At 49.9% G+C, this 12,788-nt stretch overlaps 6 protein-coding genes across 6 annotated transcripts; 2 read left to right on the forward strand and 4 right to left on the reverse strand.

The window, feature by feature from the left end:
- Positions 1–144: 144 nt before the first annotated feature.
- N7508_007010 (uncharacterized protein) lies at positions 145–4,011 on the reverse strand (the record flags this gene model as incomplete). Its single annotated transcript, XM_058465075.1, has 1 exon — positions 145–4,011. One exon carries the CDS (start codon positions 4,009–4,011, stop codon positions 145–147), a length of 3,867 nt encoding a protein of 1,288 aa, XP_058318928.1.
- Positions 4,012–4,148: 137 nt separating this feature from the next.
- On the forward strand, positions 4,149–4,358 carry N7508_007011 (uncharacterized protein; the record flags this gene model as incomplete). Its single annotated transcript, XM_058465076.1, has 1 exon — positions 4,149–4,358. The coding sequence occupies one exon, from the start codon at positions 4,149–4,151 to the stop codon at positions 4,356–4,358; it is 210 nt and encodes a 69-aa protein (XP_058318929.1).
- Positions 4,359–5,327: 969 nt separating this feature from the next.
- Positions 5,328–5,842, reverse strand: N7508_007012 (uncharacterized protein; the record flags this gene model as incomplete). The annotated part of the gene is made up of 2 exons (XM_058465077.1): positions 5,328–5,696; positions 5,750–5,842. 2 exons carry the CDS (start codon positions 5,840–5,842, stop codon positions 5,328–5,330), a joined length of 462 nt encoding a protein of 153 aa, XP_058318930.1.
- A 321-nt stretch (positions 5,843–6,163) lies between these two features.
- On the forward strand, positions 6,164–6,958 carry his3 (imidazoleglycerol-phosphate dehydratase HIS3; the record flags this gene model as incomplete). Its single annotated transcript, XM_058465078.1, has 2 exons — positions 6,164–6,482; positions 6,543–6,958. The coding sequence occupies 2 exons, from the start codon at positions 6,164–6,166 to the stop codon at positions 6,956–6,958; spliced, it is 735 nt and encodes a 244-aa protein (XP_058318931.1).
- Positions 6,959–7,233: 275 nt separating this feature from the next.
- N7508_007014 (uncharacterized protein) lies at positions 7,234–7,973 on the reverse strand (the record flags this gene model as incomplete). The annotated part of the gene is made up of 2 exons (XM_058465079.1): positions 7,234–7,541; positions 7,631–7,973. 2 exons carry the CDS (start codon positions 7,971–7,973, stop codon positions 7,234–7,236), a joined length of 651 nt encoding a protein of 216 aa, XP_058318932.1.
- Positions 7,974–9,370: 1,397 nt separating this feature from the next.
- N7508_007015 (glycosyltransferase family 32 protein) lies at positions 9,371–10,602 on the reverse strand (the record flags this gene model as incomplete). Its single annotated transcript, XM_058465080.1, has 4 exons — positions 9,371–9,658; positions 9,709–10,068; positions 10,117–10,272; positions 10,324–10,602. 4 exons carry the CDS (start codon positions 10,600–10,602, stop codon positions 9,371–9,373), a joined length of 1,083 nt encoding a protein of 360 aa, XP_058318933.1.
- Positions 10,603–12,788: the final 2,186 nt, after the last annotated feature.

A 12,788-nucleotide genomic window follows, 5' to 3' on the forward strand; every position in this document is an offset into this window, starting at 1 on the left:
AGTATAGGTATGAACATGAAACCTGGGGTCGTATATATGAATTGCAAGCTGTAAAGCCAGGCTTCGTGCTGAGAGAGGAGCTCTATACAAGGGAGAGGTTATGGAGAGGTGATGTGGTGGTATGATGAAGGTTTCGGTGTCCAGCTATTGCAGTTCCCCCAAGTCGAGCTTCGGAGGGGCCCACTCTAGCTGTGGTGGTTTATCATTTGTGACACACACAGGCGTAGGCGATGGAGAAGGACGCGCTGCGTCTGCTCGGCGACGTTCTCTCAACGCTGTTCCACTAAGGAAACCTCGAAGTGTGGAAGAAGCCATACCGTAGGCGCTGCGGCCACTTCCTGTACCGGTGGATACGGTACTAGATGAGCTGCGAGCGCTACGGATGCTGCTTGGCTTTTGGACTGTTGGAGGGACGGCTGGGACGGGGAGAGCGAGGCGGGAGGATGAGGTGGAGCTGTAGTCGGATGGAATGGCACGGGCAGTGTGAGGGCGGATTTTTGAGGGTGGCTTTGGAGTTGTGGCGGTGGATTCGATGCTTTGCATAGATTGGATGGAGGATGTTGTAGTAAGCTGGGAAAGGGCTGGGGATTCGTCTGGTGGCGATGGGCGAATTTCGTCTGCTGAGACCGCAACGTCGAATTTGAGATTGTCTAACATTGTACCTAGGCTCGCTGCTGTAGCAGGTCGACCATCGCTGGCTGTGTCATCAATTTCGGCGTCTTCGAGTCCATGGACAACATTGTAGTTGCGTAGGAGATAACGTCGAAGGCGTGCGACTTCCATGTCCCATCTCTGATTCAGCGATTCCAGAACAAGGTCAACATTGTGGTTGGCAAATGGTGAAGCTTCGATTGCGGATGCAACACTTGGCGGTGGCGCTTTGCTCAGTCGATTTCCCTGCGATTGTCCAACACTCATTGCAGCATACAGAGATCGACGGATCGAGTTCGCCGTAGAAGTTTGAGTGCTGGCGCTAGCATCCCATCGAATATTGTCAACCTCGCGGCGCACCTTTTCCAGTGAATGAAGGCGGTCTCGGTCCATGCATGAGAGGGTAAGAAGAGCGCGATTGCACTGCAGGCCATTGACCAGTACCGTAAAGGACTGGAGATTGATATCATTGTTCTCACAGTGTACTTCACGCAGGAAATCATTCTCCTCCAAGACGGATGCCAGCGTATTCGCACCTTGGAGACCAAGTTTCTGATGTTCAATCCGCAAAACCTTCAACGACTTGTTCTTCTTCAGACCAGTCAACGCAAGGTTAAGTCCAATACCAAAGCGCGCAACATCAAGATGCGCGTTATCTCCACTGATATCCAAAGCCTCAAGCGTATCATTCTCCTCAAACATCAACTGCAGCGAGCGACAGGTTTCAGGACTAGCATCGTAAGGAAGCGAAGCCTTGGAAATATCCAAGAATTTAAGCGTGCGGTTCTTCCGAAGCGACTCAACCAACTCGCGGAAATGATCTTCCTTCTTGAAATCAATCATCCGCATAGACACATGCGATGGAGTCTGATTCTTCGCAATCGCACTGAAAATGAACGAGCACCCATCATCAAGACGGTTCTCATTGACATGCAAATGGAGACTCCGTGGACCTTCTACCGACATCGAGTGCATAAACATAGCCACATCCTCGCCCGTCAAACCACACTGATCAAGCCGAAGCACACGAAGATTCCGAGACCGATCACTAGCTAGGTAAGTAGCGATAGCGTCAACGGTCGCGCGGTTGACAGCCGTCCGACTAAGAGCCAGCTCCTCGAGTCGCCAGTTGAACAGCATCTCAGCTGTGATAAGCGGCTCGGCACCGGATGTCCGTGCAATGCGAGACAAGTTGATTTTGCGAATTTGGCCGAAGTACCCGATGTACTGCTGGAGCACGTCTGGGTTCAATCGGCCCTGCACACCTGAAATGTTGATCGCCTCGAGTGTTGATTCTTGGGCAACAATTGTTGAGAGAAGAAGATCAAGGTCATGCACGGACAATCCACAGTCGCCAACCTCTAAAGCTCGCAGGTGACTGCGTCTTTGGGACGCGGCATCGACAAGATAGTCCAGATCAGACTCACCGAGCTTGATACCGTTGAGCACAACCCAGTCCACACTGGTCAACTCTCGGCGGCAAACAGGGAAAATAGCCTCTGGAATGCCACAGCCGGGATCTCGAGTGCCTTTCTCCAAAGTCGGCGTTGGTGTGCGGGTGAGACAGTATGAAAAGTCGAGTCGGCGCAGCCATTTACTCTTCAATGCCAGCGCACGCACTTCCTGCGAGAGAACGGTCAGGTTTGCTTGGCCTGGGATGTTCACTGAGGATCCTCCTCGGTCGAGGTGGACGTCTGAATCAACTCCGTGTATATCACGCAGACCCTGCAGTGCATCAAGATTGACACCCCGGAACGAGATTGATCGGAAAAATTCGTTGTAGCGAAGTGCCCGCATGACCGCAATGAGTTCCGATGCATTGTACCGCGAGGTTTTCGTTGACGCCGGTTTGAGAAGACGGAAACATGGCGCATCCTCGCATTCGTGATCGATGGTATATCGAATGTTGGAAGTGTCAATGTCGTAGCTAGCAGAATAGGCGACCAGCGTTCGGTCAAAGCATCCATAATCCTCGTCCAGAGCCACGGGTGGGAAATTGTTATCATCCTGCAGCTCTTTTGGAACAACAAAATCATAGGGCTGTCGGGTCCACAGAGGACGTAGAAATTCAGTATGCTGTCGGATCCAGCATGCAACTTCGACGGAATGAACGGAAGCAAGGAACACGTTGAAAGATTTCTTGAGAGGAACCCTGAACGTGAGATGCAAGCTATCATCACCATACTCCATGGACAATCCAGTCAAGTTCATCAGACCGAATGAAGTGCCTGCCTCCCAATCTGACAAGGATACCACCGATGACCGATTGTTAGTCTTTTGCATGGGCAGTAGATGAAGCTTGTGCGAGCCAATGGCAAGGTAGCAGCCTGTCGGCGACAGCTTGGTGAGATCGTCCGAGGAGGAGCGGGTGATTGATTTGCTGGAGGCGATCTGAATAACCCGGAACATGCGGAACGCCTCTGGGTCGTAGTCTCGCTCGTGTTCCAGCATACGAGTTGCGTACTCGACTGAAGCCCTGCTAAATGGTAGTGGGTAGTTCGCTCTGGCCATCTTGGCGGCTTGACGTATGCCCACCATCCAAAGGTTCAATTCCTGCAAATCGGATGTCTGCATCTGGACCAATGTGGCTTTATGGGTACGTTCGTCCAGGTAGGCCACTTCGACTGTGGGTGAGAGTCGCGCATCCTCCAACATGTATACTGCAATAATGCTGTTCAATGGGATTCCAGCCGATGCATCACCAGTTGCCATTGATTGCATATCCTGTAACGAACTGATTGACGCTATCGATTGGCGATGTGAAGCCGGCGCTCGTGTATTGTATGAAGCGGGAATTGAAGTAAAGGCATCGGCGGCCTTGATTTGGTTTTTGAAACGAATGATATGGGTGTCGGTAAGAACGAGGTACTGGCTTTTCTTCCTCCACATCCCCCCGGTCGTTTGGATTTCCCCATGGTGGAGGATCGCAGATGACCAAATCCCATTTCGGGGACTAGCCGTACTGTGATCATCTCCCACCGATGCGACGGAGGCAGATAGAGGGTCATCGTCCTCCCAAGAGTGTAGCGATCTCAGAGATCCAAATACCGAGGTTCGTTTCTTCTGTAAAGACTTTCTCCGCGGACGAGGAGTCTCAATTGACGTGGAGAGCTGGGGTAAAGCAGTGGTTTCCGAGCCTGCTGTGCCAGGACGAGTCTTGGGCGCAGTAGACCATCTGTTCGGACTCTGGGATCGGCCAAAGAAGCCAGAATTGCGGCGGGTTTTCTTCTCGCGGGTCAGGACATCGTCCGAGGGTGTTCGATCATGGAGAGACGGCCGGGTCGGGGGCGCGGGTGTGGAGGACGGGCTGAACACGCTCAGGCTCTTTCTTCGTTCTCGTTTGCCAATGATTTCGGCCATGTCGGTAATGTGAAATGGTACAGGAACACAGGAGGGGGTATTAAGTGAAGAGCAGCGGCGCGAGTGCTGAGAAAGGAAGCTTATCTCGACGACCTCAACGTCGTTCGTACTGAGGCCGGTTAACAATGATTCCAGACATGGCCAGATCAGAAGCAGGTGGAGAGGGGAAGGTAGTACATACAATCAACCGTCAGGGCGCCATGGAAGCAATCAGCTGCCAACACCAGGAGAATCCTAAAGCGGGACCTGCGACTATATCTAGGAACCCAGACGCGTCTGGCACCTATCAACAATGTGGCAAACTGGTTGCGAGCAGTCCGGAAGAGGAGCTCGCCACAAATCAATAGACCGGAACGGAATGACCAGTCTGATAGTTCGTGTCACAAAGCCAAATTGAGTAGATCAAGCCGATCAGAAAGGCGATCAAGGGGCAAGAAGGAGAGAAGACGAAAGCAGAATGACGAGAACAGATGTCTGGGAAGGGAACACCTGAAGAAGTTGAGGGGAAAAGGAGGAATGGACGGATGCAGCTAAAGATTCGCCCCAACACTGAAGTGTTTCACTACTCGATTTTATTATAACGTTACTCTATTACTTGTTCTGAGTCTCATACTCCTTTTCATTTTCATTTCCTTTCTCTTTCTTCATTCCAATTTTATATTGACAATGTACTGTTTACTGTCCAATTAAGTTACTGTTGAACTGAATATTGTGGGAAGTATAACCGGCGCTTTTGCCCGCGTTTTGAGACATTCGCGACAAGTCGAATCCGGAGGGAATACACGTAAGAGGCTTGATCCACTGCTTGATAGTAGACTAGAGTAAAGAGCAGGGATTATTGCATATCAAATGATCCTTGCCATTATGTGCCTGGTACCTGTAGATGTACCTGCAACGTACCTGTACCTGTACCTGTGCCCAACTAGCCTAAGCATAGGCCAGTATACAACTACACTTCGTATACTACTTCCGCATTCTTTGAAGTTCTTGTACAGTACAGTAAGATGTGCATCAGGATCCACCGAAAGATCGACGGGCGCTCCACGCACCATGCTGCTCTACGGCATTCAAAGTGGTCCAAAGGGAGATCGCAATAAGATCAGCACGATAATCAAGGGGAAGCTCATCATCCCCAGAAACCTGGCGTCATCGATGACGGAAACAAAACGAGATCGGCGAGCAAGCCTTTCATCTCCCCTGAGAAGAAGCGGGATCTCGAAACAGGGATATCATGTTTGGACGTCGTGTCTTGGCGAAGCGGTCAAGCCCAGGTATCATACCAATAGAAAACAAGGATAACGTCTCGTATTCTCTGCTTAAGGACGTGTCCCCTGCGCCCTCTCCGCCTGCAGCCGCTCTGCGCGCCTAATCTTTCGAACTATGTTGATATACTCTGTGACGCGTTTCTCAGCCCAGATGCATCCGCCCAGTGTCACAGCTGCCATTTGGAGGAAGACTTTGAATTGGGGTGTCAAGCCGCGGTAGACCTTGGAACCTGGGGAGATCCATTCCGAGAAACCCTCCAATGGACGGTAGAAGAGTCGGGAGCGAAGGTAGTCGCGGGAGAAGATGGACGGACGAGGACGGGGTTGTGTCGCGGGGTGGGCAGGTGAACTTGGTGCAGAAAAGACGAAGGGGTGGGGGAGATTCATGATCATATGAGCCAGGATAGAGACGGAGCCGAACTGGATGGTGTTAGCTGAGGTCGGGTTTGCTGTTGTGCAGCTGGTTGACATACGCGGAATGCGCCGGTCATGAAGCCCTGAGCAGCAATCCAGGTGATTTCATCTGGAGGCTCAATCTCAGCCCTTTGATTTGATGGTGGTGGCATATTGATAGATTCGAGAGCTGTTCAACTGTTTGTATCCTTATCGGTCAAGCTCCGCGGGGTGCGATAAGTGGTAAGTGCAGTAGGTGGAGATGGAGGTGAAGTGCCGGCTGTGCTGAATGTATGCAGAACAAGACTACAAGTCGAATTGACAATATTAAACAAATGCCTGGGCCAGCCAGAGTCTGAATATGAAAAGAGAAAAGCAAATGACGAGAGCATCTCGGTGTTTGATAACCGGATCAACAATTCTCCCGACGACTCAGACAAAAAAGAAACCCGATTACGGAGTACTGTACATACATCACCATCATACATACCACAATGTCTCTCTCCACACGCACAGCGGTGATCTCTCGCACAACCAACGAGACCAAAATTCAAGTCTCGCTCTCCCTCGACGGCGGCCCCCTGCCCCCCTACGAGCCAACTACCCACTTCCCCGCCCCGGCAGACCCCCAAGAAGCCGAAGCCGCAAAGAAGGGCATTGTGCCCCCCAAGGACGCCGGCCATGCCACGCAATTCACCCCAACCCAGCAAATCACCATCAGCACTGGCATTGGGTTCCTCGACCACATGCTGCACGCGCTGGCCAAGCACGGCGGTATGAGTTTGGCTGTTCGCGCCAAGGGTGATCTTTACAGTGAGTCACCCATTATGATATCAATTGCCTGCAATCAGCCAGTATACTAATACCTATTAGTTGATGACCACCATACAACAGAAGATACATTCCTCGCCGTCGGCGAAGCCTTCACAAAAGCCCTCGGCGCACGCCAATCGCTAGAGCGCTTCGGCCGCGGTGACGCACCCCTCGACGAGGCACTCTCATGGGCTGTTATCGATCTCTCAAGCCGACCATGGGCTGTTATTGACCTCGGCTTTAAGCGCGAGAAGATTGGCGATCTCAGCACTGAGATGATCACGCATGGTTTGCAGAGCTTTGCCCAGGCTGCTGGTGTGACTTTGCATGTTGGTTGCACTTATGGTGATAATGATCACCACCGGGCTGAGAGTGCGTTTAAGGCGCTTGCTGTTGCCATTCGCACTGCTTGTAAGCGTCGGGTTGAGGGACAGGTTGGCGCTGGTGATATTGTTAGCACCAAGGGTGTCCTTTAAGGGGAAGAGTCTTGAAGAGAATTAGTTGGGGGTGGATAGAGATAGATTTAAAAGTATGATGAAATGAATGAGCTACGGCATATGATATAACTTGATCATGCATAGTTGTTTAATGTCACGCCTAAACCAACTAGACTTAACCGTAACGCCATAACACCATATCCAACATCAAAGAGCCAGCTCTTCGACTAGATGCAAATAACCTCGAAGCAAAATTCAAGCCCTTTCCCAAAACATCAAAGCATAAACCAACCCAAACAAAACGATCCTCAAAATCAAACCCCCAGAGCCTTAACAGCCCTCTCCCAATACTCCTTCCGCTCATCGGTAACAGAAGTCCCAACACAATCCGAAATATACCGACTCCAACCGGTCTCATCACCTTTAGCAAGAGCAGTCCGTACATCCTTAGAACACTGCGTGGTCAAAAACCAAGCGCCCGACCCAAAGTCATAAGCACCATCATTGCGCAACAAATCCAACAAATCAGCCGGGTCATTGGACACGCTGGCGAGTTGGTCTTTCAGTGCTGGGATAGACGATGCGTATTTCTTGTTGTAGGCTGGTGATTGCATGTTTCGAGCTGTGGTCATATCAGGTTAGCATATACGGAGACGAGGTATGGTTAAGGTATGGAGAGGATGGTATGGATAGGTGAAATGGAATACTCACTTCCCTGCCCGGCAACACCCGGGAAATGATTCTTGTTGTACCGGAAATCATCGCTCTCAAACGCCATGAGCGAGATGATCGCAGCTTGCTCGGCTTTGTTGGTTACTTTGTAGGTATCGAAGGACTGGGATGTGAACTTGGCGGCTTGCTTGCCGGTTGCGCATTCATCTTTCGCGGGTGGGTTGTCACAAGAGGTTGATTTTGGCGCAATGGTTTCCATTTGGGCTTGGGTTATTGTTGTTGCGTCGTCGGCGTGTTTGAAGGCTTTGAAGTTAAAGGGGAAGGGTAGGGGGGTTGCCGTTGTTAGGGTTGTCAGGGCTAGGAGGAGGGTTGGGAGGTGCATTTTGACGGGCTGTCTTTTGATTTGTTGATTTGTTGTTGTGTAGTGTAGTGTAGGTGGGTGGTTGTGGTTGATGATGTAGAATATAGTTGATGGAATGATAGTCCAAGATAAACCAAATCAAGACAGAGAAAGGAACAATATAGTCCAGAATAAGGCTCGACTCAAGACAATAGTCAAAGGTGATAAACAACTACAGAACCAGGGCCCCCAGGTCCTTATTTATAAACCCTGCCTCCAACATACCCCCCAGAGGCAAGAACCACCGATGAAACAAGGGTGTTGGCGCATAATACAAAGAAGCTGGGAACATACAAAGGAGAAGTGGTGGCGAATACCGTGTAGCCTACATGTACATACTGTAATGTGATCTCCTACATAGTAGACACAGGCTAGGCGCGGAGAATGCCAGCCGTGCGGGCGAAGTATGTAAATGACGGCACCCCCCAATCCAAATAAAGTCAAGGCACGACAGATGACTAGTCTATTACTTGTGCATGGATGAGAAATGAAACAGGCTAATAAAGTGTAAAATAAAGAGGAAAGGTAGAAGAGGGAAGTGTTGCATCTCTGGAAATGTAGTGCAGTCGTGAAGTGACCTCGCCCCCTGCGCGGCTCGATGGAGCCAGTCGAAAAGCTTATTGAGGTTGATGGGCTAGGGCCGCTATGACTGCATTGTCTATGCAAGGCACGCGGGTATTGTCATTGGGTGAATTTGTTGTTTCAGGAGTACTGAAACGCTTGCTTGGGGTTGGTGCTGGGTTGACGTATCATGTTGCAGATGGTGAGGTTGCATTTTGCATACTTCTCTGCTGGTTTACTGATTGGTATTAACTTATGTTTAGTAGGTTACTCCAAATATTAAGGAAAAATCAGAAAAATCATATGGACTCAAGCCATGAGTATTGATTCATCATTCTCCGCTGGAGATCTCCGTATCAACATGTACATATGGAAAGAAAGAGAAAAAAAAAAAAAAGAAGCCCGAAGTCCATCCACCATCCTCAGAATCGAAATCTAGCTTGTTTACAAATCAATAGGGGCAAATGTGAAAGTGAAGAGGGATGGCGAACGTGGACAGAAAAAAAGCCCATCGGGACACCGATGACGGTAGCAAGCGCAGTAGCGTAGCGCACATATCCAAGTGCGAGCGAGTAATAAAAAAAGACAAAACCTCAATGATTTGCTCCAGGTGAGCATTCAATCCAGGATCCCGCCACGGGATTGAGAGACACCATGCATGCGCTCCTAAGCAGAAAGAAAAAGAATAAAAGTATACAGTAGTAAATGCTGATGCAGAGATCGTGTCCAAGGCCGTATCGATACAGACAAATACAGTGAGATGCAGAAGATATCGAAAATTGCAGATATCAGTCGAATCGAATCAAGAGAATCAGCATTTAGTCGTCGCGTCGACCGAGTTCGTAGGAGGTTTCGGTGGCTCCGCCTGATTCTTCGTCTTCTTTGAAACTGACTCGGCGGAGGATTGTTGGTACGGTGAGTCGTGAGCGCCGTGTTGGGGACGTCGACAAGCGCGACGGGCTGAGGAGGGTGGGCACTTTTGTGTATCGGTAGCGGTATTGCGCACCGAGAAGCATGATGCGGCCGTAGCTCCACCAGAGGCAGAATCCAACGATTCCAGCAACGAGGAATCCGCACATCGTGAGGAAGACCCAATGTTGGCCCATCTATCATACATTAGCGGAGTGCCTTCGAATTGAACGAAACATTGACTTACCCAAAAGATCAGATGCGCGTCCTTGCCGTGCCAGCTGTTACCCCGGTGGTGGGTAAAGAAGCTCCACGAAAACTTGTTGTACTCATCCTGCATGAGGATACGAACGCGCCCGGCCTCGCTCGGTTTGTCCTGCATGTACTCCTTCCAGATCACAGACAGGAACAATGGACCCGTCGAATACATGACCGTGATGTAGGGAAGGAGCCAGTGACGGTCGTACTGCTGCAGCAATTCGATCACACGCAGGAAGAAGGGGTGCTGTGGCACGGAGCCCATGGCGTCGTTGGAGATACCGGTTGGCACTGTGCGGCGAACCCAAGCGGGGTAGGCGAGGAGAGGATCCAAGCGGCGGTTGCAGCCCTGATTTTGTCAGCTCATAAACAACATAGATATCGTGGTGATACATACATCGTCGAGATCAATGTAGGTTCCACCGTAGTGCGCCAGAATAAAGTACCGAATGGAATCAGCGCGCTGGATAGGGTACTTGTAGCCATCGAAGGTGGCCAAGAACCAGGGGTATTCAGCAGCAATGAAGTCGCGCGACTTTTCGTTTGTCCAGAGCTACAAACAATTAGAAAGTTGGCGCTGGGGACACGGTTGGGGTAAACATACAATGTACTCGTAATCCGGGTGCAAGTCGATACAACTCTGCTGAGCCTCCACCCAAACCTCCGGAATGGTCTCATTCTTGTATGTCTGGTGAATGATCTTAGGAATGATCTGGGGTCGCTGTTCGATCAGACTGGAGTTGGGCGAGGGCAGCTCAGCGCGGTGAATCGCGTCGGCGGCGGCATCTTCGACGAGTAGTGAAAGAAGAGTCGAGACACTGCGGATGAGCAGTGAGAGAATAAGAAGGTTGACGAGACAAAAGATTAAGAGACCGCGCCGCATGATGAAGGTGTAGCAGACAATCGCCGGAATGGAGAGAACAATGCGCAACCAATTGAATGCCCGTCAAGTCGTGTCGAAGTTCAGACCCAGAGGCCGGTGATGTTGGTGGATGGAAGGAGCGCCAATTCCGAGGAATCAAGGTGAATAAAAGGAGAGGCGTGTGAAGTGGAAGAAGACTAAACAGCTAAGGAGTGACGAGTGGGGAGACTAAAAGAGTGAGTGAAGGCAAAAAAAAAGGGCCCCATTGACATAGGGGGGAATACTGTACTGTACAGGGGGTCCAAGGTTCATACGAGGCTGAGGTGGCTGAGTGGCCTAAACAGGACTAATGCGGTGGGTCGACACAGGGGATAAACTTTTAAAACTGTTGAGTACAATACCATACAGGTACATCATTTGCCGGGTATTTTCAATGGCATTAGGGGAACGGGCTGAGCAACTGTTAGGGTTTCGTGCTTATACCAACAGTATGGTATCAGAACAGTTGATATTAGAATAAGTATGTTGTAGAGGCAGGAGTCGCGTACTGAAATAGCTGCGGGGATCTCCACTACCAACTCAGGCAAGTACGAAGCCGAGGCTGGGCTAATGTGCCCAGCATACAGTAGTACTCCAGTGTGGTCCACTAACAGCCCCGGAATTTACGCACGTTGAGCCGCTTAGTCACCTACATGTAATTTTGAAACAGCGCCATGTACACGTAGTCTTGAGATAAGAACGCCTCCCAGTCTACAATAATCCGGTCGCCTAGATACCGGTGGAATAACCACCGATTTGTCGGTACGCCACCAGACGTTGAGCGTGGGGCCCCCATATAATCAGAGAAATAGTAGCGTATTCGTATAAAGGTACAGCCACATCCACACGGACATCAAGGATATGAACAATAAACCATAGTTCACACTACAGAGTACATGTAAAAAGAAAACTCCTGCCTAGTGTACCACTACTACTACATACGAATACGATTTCCATGGGAACAATTATCACTCCACACAATCACTTGGCTCTGGTACGTCCACCGCCCCCACAAACCCGCTAGGCTGGCGTCAGCCTAGTCCACTGCCCACGGTTCACCCACTCTTGCACTCGAACAGCCACACTGCACTTCTACTTTGCACACCATCTTGACGTGCATGTATTGCCGAGATCGGCATATTCTCCAGACTCCAGGTTTAGGATCAGCGTTGTGACGTGGGTGGTTGGGGAATTGGGGGGCTAAGCGTTAGATTGTCCCTGTTGCTAACTTGATAGAGATTGTACATGTATACAGATATACAGTACATTGACCAGCATCCACTATATGCATAGGTCTCACGGTCCTATCACTGATTGTAGTACCGGTGTATCGCAGATTCCTGCCGTGCGATTATCAACATGAGATCCATCCTGGGTTGAATTATGTATCTGCCTATCTATAATTATACTGTCGGCTGTGGCTCAGTAGAGTGCTTTACAGTACATGCACTTGCAGCTTATTCTGTTCTAATTATATTTAAGAATTGCACTACGTCAATGTCAGCGTCGATCAGGTTTATCTTGCAGGTCGCCTGAGGCTGTACTGTACAGCCAGTATGTACCCATCTGAGGTAGTCTCCTCCCTTGACATGGCTGTAAGGAGTTTGATTTAATGCATGAATCACGCCGTGTTTGGGCTTTAATTTACTTTAAAATAATAAACCAAGGGACGTGCGATGTCAAATGCCTGTGTCATGTGCTTTTATCTACCGTGTCTTAGGGGATACCTGCATTCAAATGGTACTTTGATTCGATGATTGATTTGGTTGAATGGCAATAATTGGGTATCTCGGCGATTTTAATGCAATGGTAATTAAACACAAACACGCTCTCGAGGAATAGAACCTAACCTGGGGGTCCTTCCACATGTCACATGGGGCTTGGGGTCAAAGAGCACATGTAATATCAGACAAATGATCGCAGACCTTCCTCTCGTTACCTCGATCGCATCGTTATTCGGTAAATCTAGCGGTGCTGCATTTGCTATACATGTCCAGCTCTGTTCATTCTTGGAATACTCTCACCGGGCGCGGGTCGGGCGAGGCTCTTTGGCTATTGTTCCGCTTCCTGCTAGATGCCCCACAAGCCCAAGCATTGTCATATAAAGCCAGAGCCCCCACATAGATGCATCGGTGTCTTTGCCATATCAATGCGATTGTCTCTCTGTC

Source organism: Penicillium antarcticum (genome assembly GCF_028974205.1).
Source record: "Penicillium antarcticum strain IBT 31339 chromosome Unknown utg000006l_segment0_segment0, whole genome shotgun sequence".
NCBI classification, from domain to species: Eukaryota; Fungi; Ascomycota; class Eurotiomycetes; order Eurotiales; family Aspergillaceae; genus Penicillium; species Penicillium antarcticum.